Below are 21,862 nucleotides of genomic sequence, written 5' to 3'. Positions count from 1 at the left end.
AAAACTTCCTGTATAGCATTGTCATCAAGTTCTGAGTTGAATAACAATGAGCATTAAATTAAGGCCTAGACATTTTTTATATCATGAGCAAAGGCTGAGATGTGGTTTTGTTTTAATATTTAACTAGAGTAAAAAGAATTATTCTTTGTTGTTATCGACCTTGTTTGTCGTTTTGAAAGATTTCGAGGTTTAAACTGGGGGGGGGGGGGGGGTCGTTCCGTAATTTTTGAATTGATAAAATCGAAAAAAAAAAAAACGATAATTGTTAACGTGGTTGCCCGTTTTTTTGCTTCACATAAAGTTTTTTGCCACATCACAGTTTGAGAACCTTCAAAAATATTTGAAATCTTTAATACTTCAAAGTTCTTGAATACCCAAACAGGAAAAGGTTTAAAAATGTTGTAAAAAGTAGAAATATTTTTGTTTTAGACAGTACCCAAGAAGAAATACACATAGTCCAAAAAGTCTCCGTACAGCTACAATTTTTTTAATTTTTTCCTTCAAATATTGAATTTAAGATATCGAAATTTTTTGTAAAGTACTAGGAATTAAAGAGAGTATATCAATTAATATTTTTAAAACAAAATTATACAATTTTTTTTTTAAATTTAAATAACAAAAATTCATAGTACAAAAAAGGAACAAAAAAGTCTCTGTACAGTTCATTTTTTTGACTAGTTTTCGTTGAAAAAAACTAAATAAAAGTCACTTTAGTCAAGGAAAAAATTAATTTATGACTATTAGGACCTCCTCTGCTCTTGACCACTTCCTGCAATCTGTGTCTAATCGATGTAATCTAATCGATTACAGGCTTGGCGGTCGCGTCTGGAGAAATTTTGTTCCATTCGTCAAGTAGCATCGTTTTGAGGTCTTTCTAGTTGATTATTGCGTGCTGATAACCTTTTTTTCTACGTTAACCCATAGGTGCTCAATAGGATTCAGATCTGGAGCCAAAGCGGAATGTTTTACTTGCGTACTTACATGGCACAGCAACCATTTGTTTACCACCTTGCCCGTATTTGTTGGAATATTGTCCTCTTCGAACGTAAAAATGCTTCCGAGGCCCAGTTTTTGGGCACTTTCCTTAAGAATTTTCAAGTTCCCAAATTTATCCTTGGTATTTTCTATGAAAACAAGGTTTCCAACGGCGGAAAAAGCCATACACCCTCATACCATTACATTGCCGCTGCCCAGTGCTTTAGAGTAGGTATCAAATTTCTCCAGACGCGACCGCCAAGCCTGTAAAATCGATTAGACACAGATTGCAGGAAGTGGTCAAGAGCAGAGGAGGTCCTAATAGTCATAAATTAATTTTTTCCTTGACTAAAGTGACTTTTATTTAGTTTTTTTCAACGAAAACCAGTCAAAAAAATGAACTGTACGGAGACTTTTTTTGTTCCTTTTTTGTACTATGAATTTTTGTTTTGTTGTTTCTTTTTAAAGTAAAATCTTGGGAAAAGTGCAACGTTGTCGTTTCGTCCCGCAATATTTAGAATCAGGTATAGAGAACTTAATATTCGTGTTTAACTACTAATTTGTTCGTATTTATTCAACCATATTTTCAGAATTTGAGTATCTTCCATTTTTTTTAAAATGTACCTGGATGAATTAAAAAACCAATACAAACAAATATTTTGCATTAATTCAGTTTAAATTTATTAACATTTTTTTAAAGCAATTTTATTTGCAAAAAAAAATTATTTTCAATGCAATTTTTTTTTATAATGGAAGGCAAATGCATTTATAAAAAATATTTTTGTAAGCCCGCTCTGGTGTAATAATGAAATAAAATCCTAATAACTTCGGTTAAATCGAATATAAAATTTCCATGAAACATCCAAAAACAAGTAAATGAAAACGAGACCTTTACCTATCGTCTAGGTATAAGCGCTGCCGTTTTGAAGACATTTTTTAAAAGATTATTGACCTACAAAACAAAATTTTTCAATCGTCAAAACGATATCGTCTGATAAAAATTAACTATCGCTTTTAAGTGAAGCAAGATTATCGTCATATTCTCTTGATAGATTTAAACCAACAACTTTTAGGGCCATATTATTCACTAGTTTAAAAAATAAATCTGGATGTAAAGAAATTGAAATGTCAAAAATAAATCCTAATCCATAATATTCACTATCACACAGAGAAAAAAATAGTCATTTTTATCTATTTTTTAACTATTTTCATAACTATTTTGGATTTGGATTTATTTTTAACATTTGACAATTTTACATCCAGATGTATTTTTTAAACTAGTGAATAATATGGCCGTTAAAAAAAGAAAACAAATAAGACGAAAGGAATTTTTAAACCGTTTAAGTGAAGTTCTGCCAACTTTAAAATAAAATTTTAAATGTTTCTATGAAAAAAGTGGCGATGTTAAGGTAGCACATCCTTTTTTGAGTTGAAAATCGGGAGAAAACCTAATTTTTAAACACAAAATCGGGCAATCGTAAATAGCTCAAAAAATCGGGAGAAATACGAAAAATCGGGGAATCTGGCAACGCTGCTTGTGAATGGGTCACTTTAGGAACCTAAGTCTACTTAACTACTTGTCTTGTTAAAAGTTGTGAAAAGTTGAGTATCTGAAAAGTGAAGAAAATGAATTCGTATCTTTTGTATACTCAGGGCCGGTTTTAGGGTGGGGGCAGCTGGGGCCGTCGTCAAAAATTTCGGGGCACCGAATTCTGTGTATAGTGTATTCGATACTCTATATTAAGAAAAAAAGCATCCCAATTGTTGGTCTATTTATTTGAAAGGTTCCCCTAACCTATGTACATTCAATCTTTTTACTTTTGTAAATTCACCGCTAGCCCTACATTTTTGAAAGACGAAGGCGCCTCCAATCTTCGGTTGATATTTTTGCAAAGAGGTACCTTTTTTTGGCCCTACTCTTTTATAGGGACGAAGGTGCCTTTAATTTTCGTTTAATTTCTCTGACTTCCGAAAAAGTGTCTCTGTTTAAGTCCTATTTTTGTTCTATTTATTTTAAGGCGTCCGTATTTTAAACCCCTTCCATATTTGAAGAAATAGGCGCCCAATTTTCGTTTTTTTTTTCTTAATCCAAATATTAGCGCCCCTAAACTTTCTTTCAATATATTTAACTTAATATTCCCGATTACCAAAATGGCTTTCCAATTTTGGTATTAGACAGGGTGTCCCGTAATATGATAAGGAAAATTTAAATGGTGGTTTTTGGGTAATTTCTAAGAAAGAAAAAATGTCCAAAAATAACGCTCTATCTGCAAAGTTGATACAACTAAGCAATGACCTACTCTGGTGTACCTTAACTCATGTTTATAATTATATTTCGGTAAAAGATTGGCAAAGGTCTTAATTTTTAAAAGAAGTGATATTCTTTGTAGAAAAACAAGATTTTAATCTTCTTCACTTTTTCGATTATAAATTTAAAATTGGTCAGTAAATCATCTTTGATATCTTCTTTGATTTTCCAGAAAACTTATTATTTTATCATACTTGGTAAAACCTGCGCCAGATAAAGTATTTGGTTTTTGCTTTAGTCTTAAAAAGCTAAGGATAATGTTGGGAAATAAAAGACCAACATTTTTATTTATACAATTTCAATTTTATTAATTGCCAACTTAATATTTCAAAAGTAATGAATTATTCTTTGCTTAATTTTGAAAGATAGATCACAACAAAAACGTTACTATTAAAAAAAGAGCCAAGTTCTCCTATCTTGAGATTATGCTGGTACAAAAAGTAGGTACTACTGAGATGTAAAAGTGTACCAAGTTCTAAAGTTTGGGTTCAAATTCGTATCAATAAAATTTTGATTGTTCACTTGAACATTTTTCTTTTAATTACCGACTTGAAAGTTATTTCAAAAATTGCCAAGTAAACAATCAAAATTTTATTGATACGAATTTGAACCCAAACTATAGAACTTGGTTAACTTTTACATCTTAGTACTTTTTGTGTCAGCAGAATTTCAACATAGGAGAACTTGGCTCTTTTTTTTAACAGTAATGTTTTTGATGTGATTTCACTACTTTTTGCAAGGTATGGCAAAATCTACCAAATTTCAAGATTCTACGATAATCAGAAGCGCTCTATAATATTTAATGAAAATTCAGCGGAATAGGGCGGATGCCACGCCCCCTGGTTGAAATTCTCAAATTTTAAGATTTTTCCTTTGTATTAACTACCAGGTCTACCATTCTACCAAATTTCAAGATTCTACGATAATCAGAAGTGCTCTATAATATTTGATGAAAATTCAGCGGAAATGGGCGGATGCCACGCTCCCGGAATTGAAAATCTCAAATTTTCGATTTTTCCCTTTGTATACACCACAAGTCCTATCACCGTGTAAAATTTCAAGTTTCTACGTTAACGGGAAGTTCTCCATAATTTTGATGATCTGTCAGTGAGTGAGTCAGTCAGTCAGTTACGGTTTTTGCGATTTTTGAAGCCTTATATCTCAGAAACTACTCATCGTAAGAGGCTGACATTTTGTGAGGTTGTTTGGTTTTGACCAGCTCAACAAATGTAGCGAGTTTGAAATTTCTAGCATCTTTGGTGTGGAAGTTAGAGGGGGGTCGAAAATGGCCTAAATTGTTTCCTGCAAATAAGGGTGTAGTGCCAAAGTTGCTAGAGAACTTGGCTGGGCACTAGGTACCGTGACCCTTGATACAAATTATTTTTGTTGTTTAAGTAAGTTACATATTAACATTTAAGGTATCCTGTTTGATTTTGTATGCATGTTAAAGTCCGTTTTTTTTTTCTGGATTTTAATGCGAATACATCCCCAATTAATGATAGGCTCTGTGATCCCAGGGAAAGAATTAGGCCTTCTTAAAGCTCAGAAAAATACCAAAGGTAGGACCAAAACAAAAATGCGATTTAGAAATTATTGTTTTAGTAAAGAAAATTAAAGAATAAACGGGCTTGGTAATTTTCCGGGGCTGAATTCCGCAAATAACACAGAGCAACAACTCATTCATGTAAAAAGAGAGTTCCCGAAAGAATAAAGACATTTTTGCAACAAGAGGAAAATACTCGAAATATTGAAAAAAAGGCAGTCTCCTCTATTGTCTTCAATTTTTTGACTTTACCTCTTACAAAAAAAAAATTAGTAATGGCATAATGTTTTACACACCTGTAATAATAATTTTTGTACAGAATAAATAAAAATAAATTATTTTTAAGCCATCTTGTTAAAGAATTAGTCAGAAATTTGTGAAAATTTTCATCGGTCATAATCATGTGGCCACCTACTGTAAGTCGTTTACTGATTATTTTATTAGAATAATCTTTTATTTTCTAATAAAAAGGAAAACAATGCTTTGGACCCGGTCGTGGGTAGCGCACGCAAGTACAAGGGACCTAAATTAACTTGGTGTTTGAAACTGAAATCCAGGCTGGGGAAACTTGTTATATGAACCCCAAATCAACAATGGATTCTAGCGCCGCTTTAAGGCGCTGGTCATCCTAAATAAGCAAGTGAGGTATTTTAACTTGCTCTATTGGGCAAGTATTGGTTTCGTGCCAAAAAAAAACTTTGAGGTTTTAATCAAAACCAACATTAACGAAAAAGTGGGTCTCGCAATTCCGTCCGTGCGTCTGTACGTCTGTGCGTCTGTGCGGTTGTGCGTCCATCTGTACACATTTTCACAGCCTAAACGGGTTCATGGATTTTCTTCAAATTTGGAACAGCTGATTTTTATGGAATTCTGAAAGTTTTTTTTATATCTCGCTTAAAAAGTGTACCTCCCTTACAAATAATTTTTTTCAATTTAAACCAAATATCTCGAAAACGGCTCTAACGGCTCTAAATGATAAAACTTTGCAGACGTAATATTCAAAGCGATTGCAATAAAATAGCATTTTTATTTTTTCCAAAAAGTCAAAACATTTTTTTTTTTTTTTCATTTATCAAAGTTTTTCCCTAAATGTCGGCTCTTCCCAAATATCAATATTTTTTAAATTTTTATAGAGCCAGCTCTTAAAACCTACAAGTAAACTAACATAAAAGTGTTTTGAACTGCAAGAGCAAGTACGTGCGACCCCATTCATGCATTTTATTTTTAAAGGCTCCAGACCATGGAGCCTTTACGTCAGGGTCAGCCGGCAATAGAGCAATTTATTTAAGAACGAATTTGCACTCCTATTTTATCTCTGCACAGCTAAACGTTTAGTTTTAAAAATACCCTCAAATTCCCATCTTTGTTATGTCTCTTAAACTATGATTCAAGCTGTGAAAGAAGGTGAGTTATACTTAAGCGTGATTCTTTTGCTCTACTGATTTGTATCATTCGTTTACGAAAAAAATGAGAAACTTTATCATCGATGCTGAAATAAGATGATTAAGGCCGATCGTTAGGTCGGGTTGTGTTACACTCGACTCGATCATGTATATTTTTGTTTGAAGAAAATTGTGTATCAAAGGAAACGTTTCTATGGGAAAGTACTTAATAGTTCTAGTGTAAGAACTTTCATACATTTTTATACTTATTAAATATTTGCCGATAGAAAGCCTCTTGTGTGTGGGGGCAGAGCCCTAAATCTAAATAAAAAATCAAAAACTTATTTCCACCTAAAAAAACAATACTTTGAATACCGATAGATCAAAATAGAATCCTAAATCAAACCCCACATAAAATACGATATTCTTTAATCAAGCTAAAAGTTGAAAATAAAACAAAATAGTTTTTGGAGCAAAAAAATCTAGAAAAATATTAATGTTTATTTAAAAAATATAAACCTGAAAATAAAAACTCTGAAAGTCAAAACTCAAGCATTTAAGTTCTACATAAATCCTTATGTGACAGTTTACGGAGAGGAAAAAGTAGGGAATAAGAGTTTATGTTCAACATAAATTATTTAAATTTCGATTCAGCAAATTAATTAATTAAATACAATAGTTAAATAAAATTTGTGTATCAAAGGAAACTTTTCTATCGGTCGATACTCAATAGTTAAACTGTGATAACTTTCATAAATGTTCATACTTATTAAATATAGGCCGATAGAAAGTCCCCTAAATCTAAATGAATCATCAAATACTTATTTCCACCTCGAGAAACAATACTTTTAGGTTTTACTAGGTTTTTTTACTCCAAAAACTATTTTATTTTATTTTCTACCTTTGGCTTAATGAAAGAGTCTCGTTGTTTTTCATGTGGTGTTTGATTTAGGATTCTCTTTTGGTGTATTGGTTTTCAGAAAAGTATTGTTTCTCGAGGTGGAAATAAGTATTTGATGATTTATTTAGATTAAGGGGACTTTCTATCGGCCTATATTTAATAAGTATGAAAATGTATGAAAGTTCTCACACTAGAACTATTAAGTATTGGCCGATAGTAAAGTTTCCTTTAATACACAATATTCATGATCTAGGGCCGAGTGCAACTCAACCCTACGATTGGTATAAATCATCATATTTCAACATCAATGACTAAGTTTCTCATTTTTGTCGTAAATAAATGATACAAAACAATTACAGCAATTAAACAAAGTAATTACACTGAAGTCTAACCACCTGCATTAGGGTGTCCGTTATTTCCCAAAGTGATGTTTTCGGGGGAGACAGCCCCCAGATCGAAAGTTTAGGACCTAAATGTGGGGAATTTAGCAAAAAAAATTTTTTGGAGGTCATTAACCCGTGCCTCTAGGTTCATACTTTCCCCATACAAATTTGTATGGGAAATTTTTAACTCATACATAACATTTTTTTTCTCTCGAGTTAAATCATGTTTTTTTAAAATGTTTGATAATTCTGGTTAGAAAACAGTTACTTTAAAAGATCACATTCAAAATTTCCAGTTAAAAAATTTTTTTATATTTTATTTTGGTTTTTGAAATTATTAGGTCCTAAACTTTCGATCTGGGGGGTGTCTTCTCCGAAAACATCACTTTGGGAAATAACGGACACCCTAACCTGCATTCACGGCTTAAATCATAGTTTAGAGGGCATAACAAATTTCGAAAAGACGGAAATGTTGGCTTTCATCGCTGACCGACGTTGAATAGTATAAATCTGCCTTTGGGCTGAGTTTGTTTTATCATCGGCATTATATAGATTGCAGAATTGATTTCTCCAAATTCTTAGCAGTGACTCTACTACGATGTCAATTTTATCGACTTTGTAGGCTTGAGTTCTAGGTTAATAACCTTGAGATATTTATTTTACTTTCCGGTAAAACTTCCTGTTATAAAATCCCATTATTTATTGAGAAGCCACGTTCCTCCGTTCTTTATCTTTTATAGAGCTCATTGACAGCTCTGGTTCTGTTGTGCTTTGTTAGGCTGCATGTGCTCATCATCATCAAACCTAATGTTAAATATTAGGGCCTTAAAAAGCTTTGCAATCAAAAGGTTTAATACGTTCCATTCCATACCAACTCAATTTTAAATGTATTTACATACCTACTATTATTTACTAATCAAAGAACACTTTTCCAGATGAACGACAAGATATCCAAAAGAAAACTTTTACAAAATGGATCAATTCTCACCTTGTAAAGACACAATATCCATTAGTAAACGATCTTTTTATGGACTTACGAGATGGACACAAACTGTTGGAATTGCTCTGCATTTTAACAAAATCACAAATCGTATGTAATTTGTATTAATTTTTTTTTTATAAAACTCTGTTTTTTTCTTTTAAGAAACCTGAAAAAGGACGAATGCGTGTTCATCACATCAACAATTTGAATAAAGTTCTTCAAGTCATTCAAGAACATGGTGTCAAATTAGTTAATATATCAAGTGATGATATTGCAGCTGGCAATCCAAAATTAACACTTGGTCTTATTTGGCTTATTGCACTTGAATTCAATGGCCGTAGTATTGTTAAATCTCATTCTAGCAATGGAGTTGAAAAATCCTTATTAGCATGGGCACGTCAATTCACAGAACCTCATGGATTATTCATCAATGATTTTTCATCCAGTTGGTCCGATGGTAGAGCATTTTTATATATTATTGATGCTAATCTACCCGAACTCGATCTTAGTAGGGTTTTTGAAAAACACCCATTGGCAAGACTTAAGACAGCTTTCGAATTAGCTTTTAAATACTTTAACATTGAACAACTTCTTGATCCTGAAGATGTGCACACAAATAAGCCCGATAATAAGTCGATACAAATGTATGTTATGTGTTTGTATCATGCTATGGAATCGAAAAAATCCATGCAACGATGTGATAGCACTGGTCAAGTGTTTATATTTGATGAAACTGCTAAAGAAGCTCATGCAAATGTGTCTTTAGAAAACATACATGTTGGCAACGTTACTGATCTTGATGATATTCCATTAGAAGCTTCTGAAGAAGCTAGTGAAGTGTTCAATTTAAATAAAAATTCAGCCACAACACATTCCGAACCAGGTTTATCTATGGATTTTTTGAGATTTGATAATAATTCGCGTCCACTCTCAACTCTTTCAACAGCAACAAATGCTTCCATTGAAATAACAACATATCAGGTAGCTTTGGAAACTGTTTTAGGATTGCTCCTTGAAGATGAAGAAATGCTTTCAAAAGAACTTCCAGAACCTGAAGATTTCCAAACGGCAAAAGCTCATTTTCATGAAAATGAAAATTTTATGCTAAAACTTATCGAACACCAGCAGTATGTAGGAGAAGCTTTAGAAGAAGGTTCGAATCTTATACATGAAGCTCAAAAAACAGCTGGATTAACATTAGATGATCAGCATGAAATTCGTCAGCAAATGGTTTTACTAAATGAACGTTGGGAAACGCTACGTCTACGAGCTTTAGATGTACAATCAAGAATTCACTATCGTTTGGCACAATTTCAAAAACAGCAAATTGAGAAATTGCGAAGTTTTTTAACTAGTGCCGAAGATAGAATATCTCACATGTCAAATATCGGCCCAGGACTGAAAGAGGTCGAACGTCAGATTACAGATTTGGCTATGCTGAAAGATGATTTAAGATCTCAGCAATGTTTAGTAGACAGTGTGAGTAATATGGTAGTAATTGTAAATGATGAGTCTGGGAATTTTAATGACTTGGAAGATAAGCTGTCGGCGTTAGGAGAACGATGGTCGCATGTGGTTAAGTGGAGTGAAATGCAAAGTGAAAAACTTCATCAATACAAGGTCATATATAAATGGATCGATGCAAGAGAAAAAGATTTAAAAACTATGGAAGGGAAAGAACTTTGTGAATTGGGAAGTGTAACTAATCGTATGAATGACTTGAAATACTGCGAACAGGATTTATTAGAACTAGAGAGATATTTAATAGATTTGAGACAGATGATTCAATCGCCTATGCATGAAGATGATGAAAGTAGCAGTGATGTTTTACAACAGTTGGAAAATATTGAGGACCGTTTAGATGCATTACGTCAAATTCTTGAAGTACAATCTAATCGTATTGAATCAATGGGATTCCAGTTCTCTTTGAATACTGAGGACTCTCACGTGCAGAAACCTGAAGGATGGACTGACTTTCAAACTATAATCAAATTTGGAGATGATGACAGTTTAGAGAAAGAAAAAGGTTCCGATGTAGAAGAAGAAGAAGAAACAAACAATGAATCAACATTACAAATTAATCGAAAACGAAAAGTTAATGATGAAAAAAATCTACACATTTTAGAAGGAAAAATTCTGGAAACTTTTAGTTTCCTAGATAATTGTGAAGAAAAAATTACCAGTTTACAACGTCGTAGTATTCGTTATCAAATGGATCATTTACATGCTATTGAAAAAGAATTACAAAACAAGAAAATTTCTCACACTGAACTTCAAGAACTCTTGCAAGTTTGTCGCAATGAAAATCACAGTCAAAATCTTAAACAAGAGGCGAAAAATGTTGACAACATTAGCAATAGATTAGATTCGCTCATTTCCAATGTACAGAATATCCTCTCTGCCAATGAAGAACTGTATCAAAAAGAGAAATTCTATAACAGTTTAACTGGATTTAAACTTGTTTTAGCTGATTCTAGAGATTGGTACAAACAACATTCGAAAACTGCTAGCAAAAGTGATTTGGAGAATCGTTTAAGAGATATGGATTCATTGTCATCGGAAATATCGATGTCTCAAAAAACAACATTTGCACTAGATGAAAACTTTATTGAATGGAAAAAAGATTTTCAATTATTCTATGAAAGCTGGGAGGATATGAAAAGAGCAATTTCAGCTTTGATTGAGGAAAGAGGTGGACATGTTGAAAGTACTGCTGATAAAATCAGAGAACTTCAAGAATTTGCTGATGAAGTTGAAAATGCACAAGCAATTATGTCTGATTTAGATAAAATGAATACAAATCTCAGTGAACTTAATAAGCTTAAAGAAATTGCTAAGGATCTTCATCAAGTTTTTGAATATATTCATCGAAAAGATGAAAATTCTATGAGCACTAATTTTGAAGAAACTTGGTTAAAGATTCCGAATCAACTTAACGAACGAATTATTAAACAAAATACATTTATTGAAAACCTTAATCATTTTCGAGTTGAATATCAAACAATTTCATCTATGCTTAAAGAACTTAAAGAAAGCTTAGAGAGAGATGATGTTTGTCAGCTTGGAGAGAGTCTTATGGCTAGAGATGGTGAAGATGGTGATTCCTACGACCGATATGCAATGGAGTTGCGAAAAACTGAAATTGATGTCATTAGTGCAAAGAATTTTAGTGAAATTCTTATTAAAGATGCAGAAGACAGTTTTAGAGAAAGTATTATTTTAGAAATAGCCAACTTGAATGATTTGTATAATAAAGTTCTTGATTTGTATCAGAAAAATTGTAAGAGGAGACATCAAATTATTACGAGAATTGAAGAAATTCTACAAAGAATTCATCATACTGATCTATGGTTAAATGATTTAGAAATGAATACTCCTAAAAATAAAATTTCAGAAATAGCCAATTCAAATGAACTATTCCAAATCAAGTCGAAATATCAAATTCTTAAAGAAACATGTGAGCGAGAAACAATTAATTTTCGGGATTTGAATGAGAACGGTGGAGATATATTGTTGCAAATTGATGAGCTATTTCCGGCTCAAAAAGGATCCGATTCAAAATATGCAAATTTGGCAATGAAATTCACTCGTTTAAATGCAAGATGGACAGAAGTTACTTCATTGGTTTACAAAAGTACAGCACTTCTTGAGCATATCTCAAGTCAGTTGGGTGAATTTAAGAAGTTAATAGTTTCGGAAACAGGATATTTGGATAAATTGGAAAAGAAAATTGGACAAACTCCTGAGAATGCAGATGCAGAGGAAATAATTGAAGAATTGGATGTGAGTAAATTAAATATATTTTTGAAAGAGTATATCTACATAATACAATCTATTTATATTTATTAGGATTTAGAAAACAACTTGCGGAATCATTCAGATGATTGGCTTGAAAAAATTCAAGAAATTGGTGCCGATTTAATAGATCATGAGTTTATGGCTAATGATGTTAAAGAAGAAGTGGATTCCATTGTTTCACGTTGGAGCCGACTGCAACAAAAGGTATGAAATTCACATTTTTTGTTAAAACTAAATTTTGTTTAGAAGTGGGTACATTTTGTTTAGAAGTGGGTACATTTTTTTTTTCTAAAGTTGTTTCTCTCCAAAAATAATAAAGACCTACCCGAATGAGATAATAATTCTGGGGTCGAATTACGGCATACGATTTCGATCATACGTTAACGTATGGACGCTATACGTCTCTATTTGTTTCTACTGATTAAATAGGGACAGCAATAATCAAAACGTTAACGTATGATCGTAATCGTATGCTGTAATTCAACCCCTGATTTTTAGTATGTTCATTTATTTTGAAATTTGATAACGTTTTAATTGTGCAAAATAATTGTCCTTTTTGCGGGAAGAATTGACCATATTCCATTTTTCAACTTCTAGTGCAGACAAAAATGGTTATAATATGGACAGGAGAGGCAAAATACTATTTCAAAGTAGGGCTTTTTGAATTATTACGAAAACCGGAAAGATTTGGAATGAACAAGTTTCCAAATTTTGAGACCTTTATGTTGATTTTCAGCATATTTCGTTTGGACCAATTCTTTTGGAACATCCTGTATATTATTTCCTTCCATTTAATTCTCTAGTCTAGTCGAACTTTGCGGTCGTCTTCAAATTGTACATCTCAATTCAATTGAAACGTTTAAAAAATGTCGGACCTAATATGAATAGGGAAGCAACTCTAAAGTCCATTTCTTTTATATAAAGTCTATATAACCACTGAACTTATTTTCAGTTTTGAAAGAATCTAGGGTTTATAAAGATGTGTTTATTGGACAGAAACCTAGCATACTCATCATTTTTCTATAAAAGCTAAATATCCAAAAATATATTGCATTTTGACCAATAAACCGTTCAATTGTAATCAAACCTAACGTCTGATCTTCGTGTATATTATATGACAAATCTCCGAATTTACAGAAAAGCTATACGGAATAGTAGAAAATTGCTAAACCTTTAAACTTTTTGTATTTAACTTGCAACATTAAAGGCTATTAAAACAGTGTATCCACTGGCCTTCTACATTGGGTCCTCTTAGAGATTATGAGAGACGGTGCGGTGACACCTAAATTTCTGGCGGTATCCGACGCTTTTGATGCCAAACTTTCCTACAGTAGCCGGTCTTTGTTTTGGTACCATGGTTATTCGCAACCGAAGTTTAGAAACGACAAGGTAGTGATCCGAGTCAGTTTTGGCTCCTCGGATCATTGGACATCCAAGACTTTGGAGGGATGCCTTGCGTCAATCGTAACGTGATCAATTTAGTTCACGGTTTGATAATCTGGAGACCGCCAAGCCCCCTTTGGTATATTGAGATGTAGAAATCGAGTGCTTGAAATTATGATATTTCCAACACTTCAAAATCCGTTGCCGGATGTGTTTTCGTACAGGCTATGATTTTTGACAGTTGAGGAGGTGATTTCCAAAACCAGCTATCTGACCTGAAGGTAGTTTTGAGTAAAATGCCAAAAACCTTTACTTCGTAATACAGAAGATATAGAGCAAAATAATCTTCTACAAATTTATTCTTTACGAAATTTTAATAAAATTAAAGTTTTCAAAATAAATATATCATCGTAATGTGAGATTTTATCATACGCCAAATTGATATTTTTTATACTGAAGAGGCCTTATTGGAAAGAACATTTTGCATAGGCCATTTTGGAAAAAACATTTGGTGTTCAATAGGCTGTTTTGGAAATAAAGTCGTTTTTTGACATTGAATAACTATCTCTGTGTGCTATTTAGAAAATTATTTTTGATTGAATCAGACGCGCGTTGAAAAGACCTAAAAAATGACATGCATATCTCATTTTCCGATTTTTTTCCGATAGCTGGTTTTGGAAATCAGCTCCTCGTTGATGGCCTCTTTTCCGATTTTGGCGTTTAAATCACCAAGAATAATCTTGACGTGCTTGTGGCAATAATCATACGCCTCCTCTAAGTATACCGTAGGATGCTTCCTTGGTCATCTTTCTTCGGATGGAGCATAGGCACAGATCAGCGTGTGCAATTACTAAAAGGTTGCTCTTAAAGAAGTGAAAAAATAATACATAGAGTTATGACAAAAAAGTCAGCAGTCCTTATTTCCTATTTAAAGCCTGTCAGGTGTCACTAAATAATGGTTTGCTAGACGCGATTACCAACGTAATTGTTGTAAAATAATTATTTTCCAGAAGGCGTTAATTAAACTGCATGCAACTTTAACTTTATTTAAAACAGAAACAAAAGAAACGCTGATAGATGATTTTAAACAGACTCTCAGGTTGATTGGCAGCAGAAATGATTTTATTGTCGCGTCGTGTGTAATTAGCAAAAGTTTCCCTAAAATCCATTGATTCACCTAAGAATCTTTTTCCAAGGGTTTGGGCTCCCATCCAAATAGATTATCACTTGAAAATGTTAAACCGATTCTGGGCGGAACTTTTGCTAATAATTGAAGAATAAGATGTACTAAAAATGTTAATTTATTCTTTGTGTCTTCCGAAAAATAATGAAGATTTTCACATTTTTTTCATGAATGTATGTAAGCTCATGTCTTAAGTTATAGTTTAAATTTTAGTTAAATTTTCTCGTAAACATAAATATTTTAAGTTTGAAAATTCCTTAGTAAATTTTTATCAATTTATTAATTATTAATTTATTTATTATTAATTGCAGGCAAAGCAACGAACTGAGTTGTTAGAACGTGAAGTTTCCGAAGCTGAAAAATCTGAAAAGTGTGTTATACAAGTTGAGTGTTGGCTAACCAGAGTAGATGAAATCCTTAGTGAACATCTAGAAAATGATGTCACTATAGAAGATTTACCAGAAGATTTTCAGGTACTCTTGTTGCATTTTTACAAAAATCGTAGGTTTTATCAATCTTAAATTTTCTTTTCAAAGCGTCTTATAAAAGAGTTTGACAAAAACGAAGAAAACCTTAAAGAAGTGCGAGAATTAATTGCAACTCATACAAAAAACAAAAAAATGGAAGCAGCCAATCGGCTGCAAGATCAATTCAATTTACTTGAGGTAATAGAATCAACCTGTTAACTATTCGTACAAGATAAAATATATATTTTTTTATCACAGGCTCGTTTCAAATCATGTCAGACTAAATTAAGAAAGTGTACAGCTCCGCAGCCAGCTTATGAATCTCGTTTAAGTCGAGCAGTTGCTGAATTACGAAATGTTGAACGTTCAACTTTAGTCTTAGATGTTGCCACTGCAGGTCCGTCAACAGTACAATCCCAGTATCAAAACTGCTTGGTAAATATTATTAATAACGTTAAGATCTTATAAAATAAAAACATAAACAAATTTTTTTTTTTTTTTTTTAGAAAATTTACCGTACACTCTCTGAAATAAAAGGAGATATAGAGAATACAATCAAAACTGGACGAAAAGTTTGTGAAGACAAATTTACAAAATCTCCAAAACAACTTACTCAAAGAATTGATGCCCTTAAACATCTCTACAATGCTCTTGGCGAAAATGTCACTCAATCGAAACTATTTCTTGAGGGTCTTTTAAAACTATCTCGCCAGCTTAACGAATGCTTCAAAATTGCAGCAAACACTTTACGAAACATCGAATCAGCTCAAGAAATTACAGAAAAGAAAAAGAAATTCCAATTTTTAGAAGGAATTTTACAAAAATGCGAAGAGATTTATAATGAATACAAGAAATCTTGTGATCAAATATATCTCGAGGATGTGAGACACAAAATCGATTATCTTAATGAAGAATACTTAAAACTGTTGAATGCTGATACCATGAGTAGGCTTACAGAAATGAAATCTACATTGCAAAATCTTGATAATATTTGCGTTGATTCTTTAAAGTAAGGGCTTCATTTAATTGAAACAAACTTGAAATTTATTCGAATTTTTAATTTTAGAGAAATGCAAAATGATTTAAAGGAAATGAATGTATCTGGTCCTGAAGTTGAGGACTTACACCGACAAGTTACTAATATAATTGAAGTAAGTTTGTTTTTTATCAATTATAAAGTTTATTAAACTATTTTTGTACATATCATTGTGTTGTCTGCATTTAAATGTTTGTGTATATGTTTTTTTTCAACAATAATTTAAATATTCAGTGCAGTTTTGGAAAGGGTACAGCTGTCATTTGAATTTTTGAATATTCATTATCAAAAATATCCGCAATACATAAACCATTTTTTATTTTGCACTACTGCCTTAATTTTTGTTTTGTTCAATCCCATAACATTTTCAGTTTTCAGAGATGTTCTCTCTTCAAATTGCAACTTAAATAAATAAAAAGTTAATGTATAGCGTGCAAGTTACGTTAATGAAAAATCAGTTACAATAGTAGGTTATTTCCTCTCTTTGGTAAATATAAATGATCAAGTAAAAAATTAAAATATTATTTGACCCTTCTTTTAAATCCGGAAATGCGTAATGCAAATAAAAATAGCTGGATTAGGTCCAACTTTCTTTTTTGTAGTTCAAAAGTACAACATATTGGCCCAAAATAATTCCACACTTTTATATCTTGTATGACCCATAAATTGGAGATATCTGTTGTAAACCAATTATTGAAAAACTATTTTTATTTTTTTAATTCAATATTAATCAAAATTTAAGATTAAGAATACAGATATTACTTATCTGTGTTTGGAATCTGAATCTGAATTTGTCTCAAGATTCAAAATTCAAATTAAGATTTATTGAGACTTATTTTTGATTACAATAAAGTACTTATGTTTGAAATACATAGTACTTTTTTTAAATAAACTGACTTAGAATTGGTCTAGTTTCAACATTTGAATATTTTAATTAATAGACTCACACAGTCCTCTGTTTCACATTTGTTGTTGTTGTTTTTTTTTTTTTTTTGCAAAGTGTTTTATGTTAACAGATTTCGAACACAATAAAACAGAGTCCATCTTCCATTTGCCAGAAAAATCAGAGAATTTTACACAAAAACGGAAAACGACTTGATTTTCGTTCGCCGCTTGGCGAACTTCAAAAACTGAACGAACCCAAATTCTGCGAATCCTGGAATATGTCATTCAGATAAAAAAAATATTTTTAAATAAAAGAGCTGCATGCTATAAATGAGCCGAAATCTAAAACGAAAGCCAATAAAGAATCAAAAGCCCAAACTAATTTTTATTGGGCATTTTTTATGTACTTATTTATGGGTAATTCCATGAGAGCATATAGGCATATTTTTGTATGTTTTTCGCTCTTATTTATTTGCCTATTCACTAAATTAAGTATTTTACTACGCTAACACTTAGGGCCAATTTATTGAGCCTCCATTAAATTTTGAAATTTATCGCTTTAGTTAACGGCCTCGTTAAACTATTGTCGCCTTTAAGTATACATCATTAAAAATTCATTTAATTCACTCTTCTTTAGTTAAAGTCCTTACTTTTAATGGAAACTTTAAATTTAAAACTCTGTTAAAAATATCCTAGGGATTTTTTATTTTGTTTGAAAAATAATCTGTCAAAAGCTACAATTTTGTCAAATCAAATAGATTTGAATTGGAAGAAAAACCAAAAAACTATGACCCGTAAGTATTTTGCAGCTGAAAACGCCAGAAAATGCAAGAGATTAACGATATACCAGGGGTAACCAAAGATTGCTACAACCTACAATTGAAACCATGAGAAGAAGAAGGAGTTAAGTGAAATTTTTAATTTTTTACATCGGTGTCAAATAACAACTTAAATTTAAGTGTTATCGGCATTCATCTCGTGTCATTGGTTTAGAAGTAAGCTTTATATCTCTTCTTCTCATGGCTTCAATTGCAATGTTATGTATGTTATGTATGTATTATGCAGCATCTCAAAAATGATTAGTTTTGAAGTGGAGAATATAATCTAGTAGATCTAGTATTATCTGTGCGAAGTAGACAAGAAATGCATTGATTTCTTTGAATTTTGTTCTTTTTTATGGTACAAATGCATGTGGTTATACCTACAAAAAATTCTAGTCTGGACTTTTTTCATAATTGTGATGTTTTTTTAATAATTCTTTAGCTCATTTGACATTTTTCAAATAAAATAATAATTCAAATAAAAAAAATAAATGAAATGACATTTGACACTAATGGAGAGTGAATAAATAGAAATTCTGTTTAAAACCTCCATTAGCTCTAAAAATCCCTCTTAAAAGGTCGAATTTGGTGTTTTAACTAAAACTACTTTTAAATTTAATGCTCAATTAGTTAATGATGCCAAACTTCAAAAAAATCCTTAAAAGAGACTGAATTAAACGAAATTGGTTTTTAATTTTAAAATTCCCTTTTTTTAATGGCGATTTAAGTTTAATGGAGAGTCAATAAATTGGGCCTTAGTATATTAATTTGTTTCATTGTTTCTAACATTAAAAGTATTCTAACTACTGTGCTGTCTGAGACTATCTTCAAATAAAATGTAACGGGTGTGACTTTCTTACGTCACATCCGTTACTTCTTATTTGAAGATATTTCCAAGCTCATTTTTGTATTGCAACGCTGCAACAGGTTTTCATTCAAACTGAAATTAATCAAAATGTGTTTGTGCTGCAACGTTACACTGCTGCAATATTAAAATTTGTCCATGTTACCATTAATTTGTTTGATACGACTAACGCTGCGCCAAGACATGTATCATAATATTCTCTATGTCATAGCTGAATATGAAGCGAGTGTACATTTGATGAAATTTCTGTAATCTTGTACAGAAAACATAGCAGATAACGTTTAATTTTTCATCTGAGAGCCCAATGCTCGTTCCTTTGACCGTAAGCCAATAGTTCATTTCTGTACTACCTGCACGCAACGGTATATTTACTTCGATTTCAATTTCATTCATTATAGCATTCCTTTTGTATATACAAGTTTTTGTGTGGATGATTGCAAATGTTTTTTATTTACTATATTTTGCTTAAATATATGTTGTAGTTCATTGTTTTTAATCCTTTTATTATAAATATTTTGACTAGTTCCTATTTAACAGTATTTAAAACCGAAAATATTTCTGGTGTTATTAAAAATTAAAAAATGGTATGAGGACATATAGACACTATTTTGCTCCTTTTCTCGTTAAATTTATTTTTAACATTCTAAGGTTAAATAAAATATTGATTTATTCGGAAAACACAAGCTATCTGGAAATTAAAAAAAAAAAATAGTATAAGATTGTTATCCTGGATATGGGGCTTTAAATGATCGGCCAAAGTTTATATAAATATATCACGCTTTATTTGTGCACATGTCATTGTATTATAAAATAAAGCACTCTTTGTGCTTATTTGAAAGAACTCACTATCATAACGCTTATTCTTTGTTAATCGCCCTTTTATAAATTTTGGGATTCTAAGATAAAAAAAATCTGATTTTGCCGCCACAGGAAGCTCTTGCAAGGTTTAAACGATTACCTACAAACGATTCTCAGACAAACGAAAATGATACCGAAATTGTAATTGTCAGTGATACAGTCCGTCAGAGACGAGCACGAACTCCATCGACAAATGAAAGAACCAATATCCAAACGAATGAACAAACATCACCAGAAGTTGTTCAATATAATAATACTGATACGAAAATTCTCCCAGACCTGTTGCCACCTCAGACATTTAGATTAGCTGAATCGAGTTCCTTGTTTTCTGAAATTTCTAAAAATCGAAAAAATAAAACCCAGTGCGATGACCAAAATCCAAATAGTAATAAGAAATCTGAGTCGCCATCATCGGTTGCAGTGGTCGAAGTAATTGAAAAGAATATTCGTGATCATAAAATGTCTGTTCAAAATATTGACATTGCCAATGATATAACTGAGCCAAGTGTCGGAGAAATTGTTGACACTGTAAATATCCTTGAAAGTGTTGATCCGTTTGTTCCAGAATATGTAGAAATGGTACAAATTGTTGATCTTTCCGAAGATTCCGATTCTTCCATTCGCGTGGAAGAAGACAAGAAAAGAAATTTTGAAGAACAATGCGTTGAAATGCGAACTACTAATCCAACTTCTCCAATTTTAAAAGTCGAAAAACAAAGAATTTCGTTCGAAGAAAAACGAAAGCGTATCGAAAATGAAAGAGATATTTTAAGAGATTCCGAGGAAGAAACTGAAGACGATACGCATCTACCAAGAAAACCAAAAAGAAATCGTCAATTTCTTCAAAATAAGCGAGAGTTGTTTAGATTGTCGGAGCGTGATAGTAAAGAACTGACTTCTGACCAAGAAGCACTTGTGTTTTTCGAAGAAAAGGACATACCAAGATTTTTTTTCGAAATGACACCACAAATTGATTCGGATAGTGATATGGTAATACATAGATTTATATTTTCATTGAAATAAATTTGTGTTTATCAAAATTGCCTTATAAAGACAAAGTTAATTTAATGTTTTATTTTATAGAATCGCATGGAAACATCTTCAACAAAAAAACCGAATGAAATGTTGAGTAAAATGCTTCCATCATCATCATCATCAATGGAAGAAGATGAATTTATGGGAAAATTAATGTCTTCGAATAATGAAATGGCAATTATACCAAAATATGGTCATTCAAATTCATTGGATCAAAGGATTCAGGCATTCGATAAGACGGCTAAATATATGATCAAAAAGCTGGAATTGACAAAACAAAAAATTCAATCATGCACTGATGGTGAAATGTAAGTACAATTGTATGAAGAATTGAAAAGTCATCAAAATTATTTAAGTATTTCCACTTTTTCAAATGGAATTGCGGCTTTAAAATTAAAAAAAAAAAATAAACAGATCAATGAATCTACATGTGAAAGTTCTATTATTCCTAGTTTTTGTATAAGAATTAATAATTGTATGTATATAATTATTTTCATAGTGCTATTGAACATTTAAAAATGTCAATTGCTCCGGATGCAGCTGCACTCATTTCGCAAGGCGATTCACTTGCCCTAGAGACACATGGGAAACAAGGAAGTCTTTCTGAAATTATGAGAACACAACAAATTTTAAGAGAAAACTTTAAAGAAGTGCAAAGAGCGAAGTAAGTTAATCCACCAAAGTATAAACATGCCAATTCTATACTATTTTTTTTTGTTTATTGAAAAGGCCTCTAAATTCTCTAGAAGAATCTCAGGACAAGCTAAACTTTCGAACCAACGAGAAACCAGATTTTAATAACTCATCAGAAAGTATGAAAGGTATTGACGTTAAGGAGTTAGTGCACAAAGGGCTAAAAAGAACAAGTGATTTGATAGAAAAACCATTTAATCGGTCATCACTGGAAGATTTGGAAAAAAGATGTTTGGAAATAAGTGTAAGTTGATGGGTTTGGGTAAGGCACGTAGCTTCTTATGAGCTCCTGGTTTGGTGTATTTTTTACATTCTGAAGTAGAGTTCATAAAATATTTTTATTTTCAAAAGAAAAACTGCCTTG

General features: G+C 31.8%; 1 protein-coding gene across 10 annotated transcripts in view; it reads left to right on the top strand.

Moving 5' to 3' along the window:
- The window catches only part of LOC129916434 (dystrophin, isoforms A/C/F/G/H), a 105,651-nt gene that overhangs the window by 5,804 nt on the left and 77,985 nt on the right, over positions 1–21,862 (top strand). For 8 of the 10 annotated variants that reach the window (XM_055996394.1, XM_055996393.1, XM_055996401.1 and 5 more), the window contains exons 2-13: positions 8,428–8,582; positions 8,637–12,257; positions 12,324–12,476; positions 15,150–15,311; positions 15,375–15,503; positions 15,564–15,740; positions 15,812–16,314; positions 16,372–16,456; positions 19,843–20,760; positions 20,854–21,113; positions 21,305–21,469; positions 21,535–21,742. In XM_055996394.1, the coding sequence (XP_055852369.1) occupies positions 8,428–8,582; positions 8,637–12,257; positions 12,324–12,476; positions 15,150–15,311; positions 15,375–15,503; positions 15,564–15,740; positions 15,812–16,314; positions 16,372–16,456; positions 19,843–20,760; positions 20,854–21,113; positions 21,305–21,469; positions 21,535–21,742 (6,536 nt within the window). The remainder of the gene's footprint in view (positions 1–8,427; positions 8,583–8,636; positions 12,258–12,323; positions 12,477–15,149; positions 15,312–15,374; positions 15,504–15,563; positions 15,741–15,811; positions 16,315–16,371; positions 16,457–19,842; positions 20,761–20,853; positions 21,114–21,304; positions 21,470–21,534; positions 21,743–21,862) is intronic. The other 2 variants (XM_055996402.1, XM_055996403.1) reach the window with 1 other exon arrangement.

This window comes from Episyrphus balteatus, chromosome 3 (assembly GCF_945859705.1).
Source record: "Episyrphus balteatus chromosome 3, idEpiBalt1.1, whole genome shotgun sequence".
In the NCBI taxonomy this organism is placed as follows: Eukaryota; Metazoa; Arthropoda; class Insecta; order Diptera; family Syrphidae; genus Episyrphus; species Episyrphus balteatus.
The sequence above is the reverse complement of the archived record's forward strand: the minus strand, read 5'-3'. Positions and strand labels throughout refer to the sequence as shown.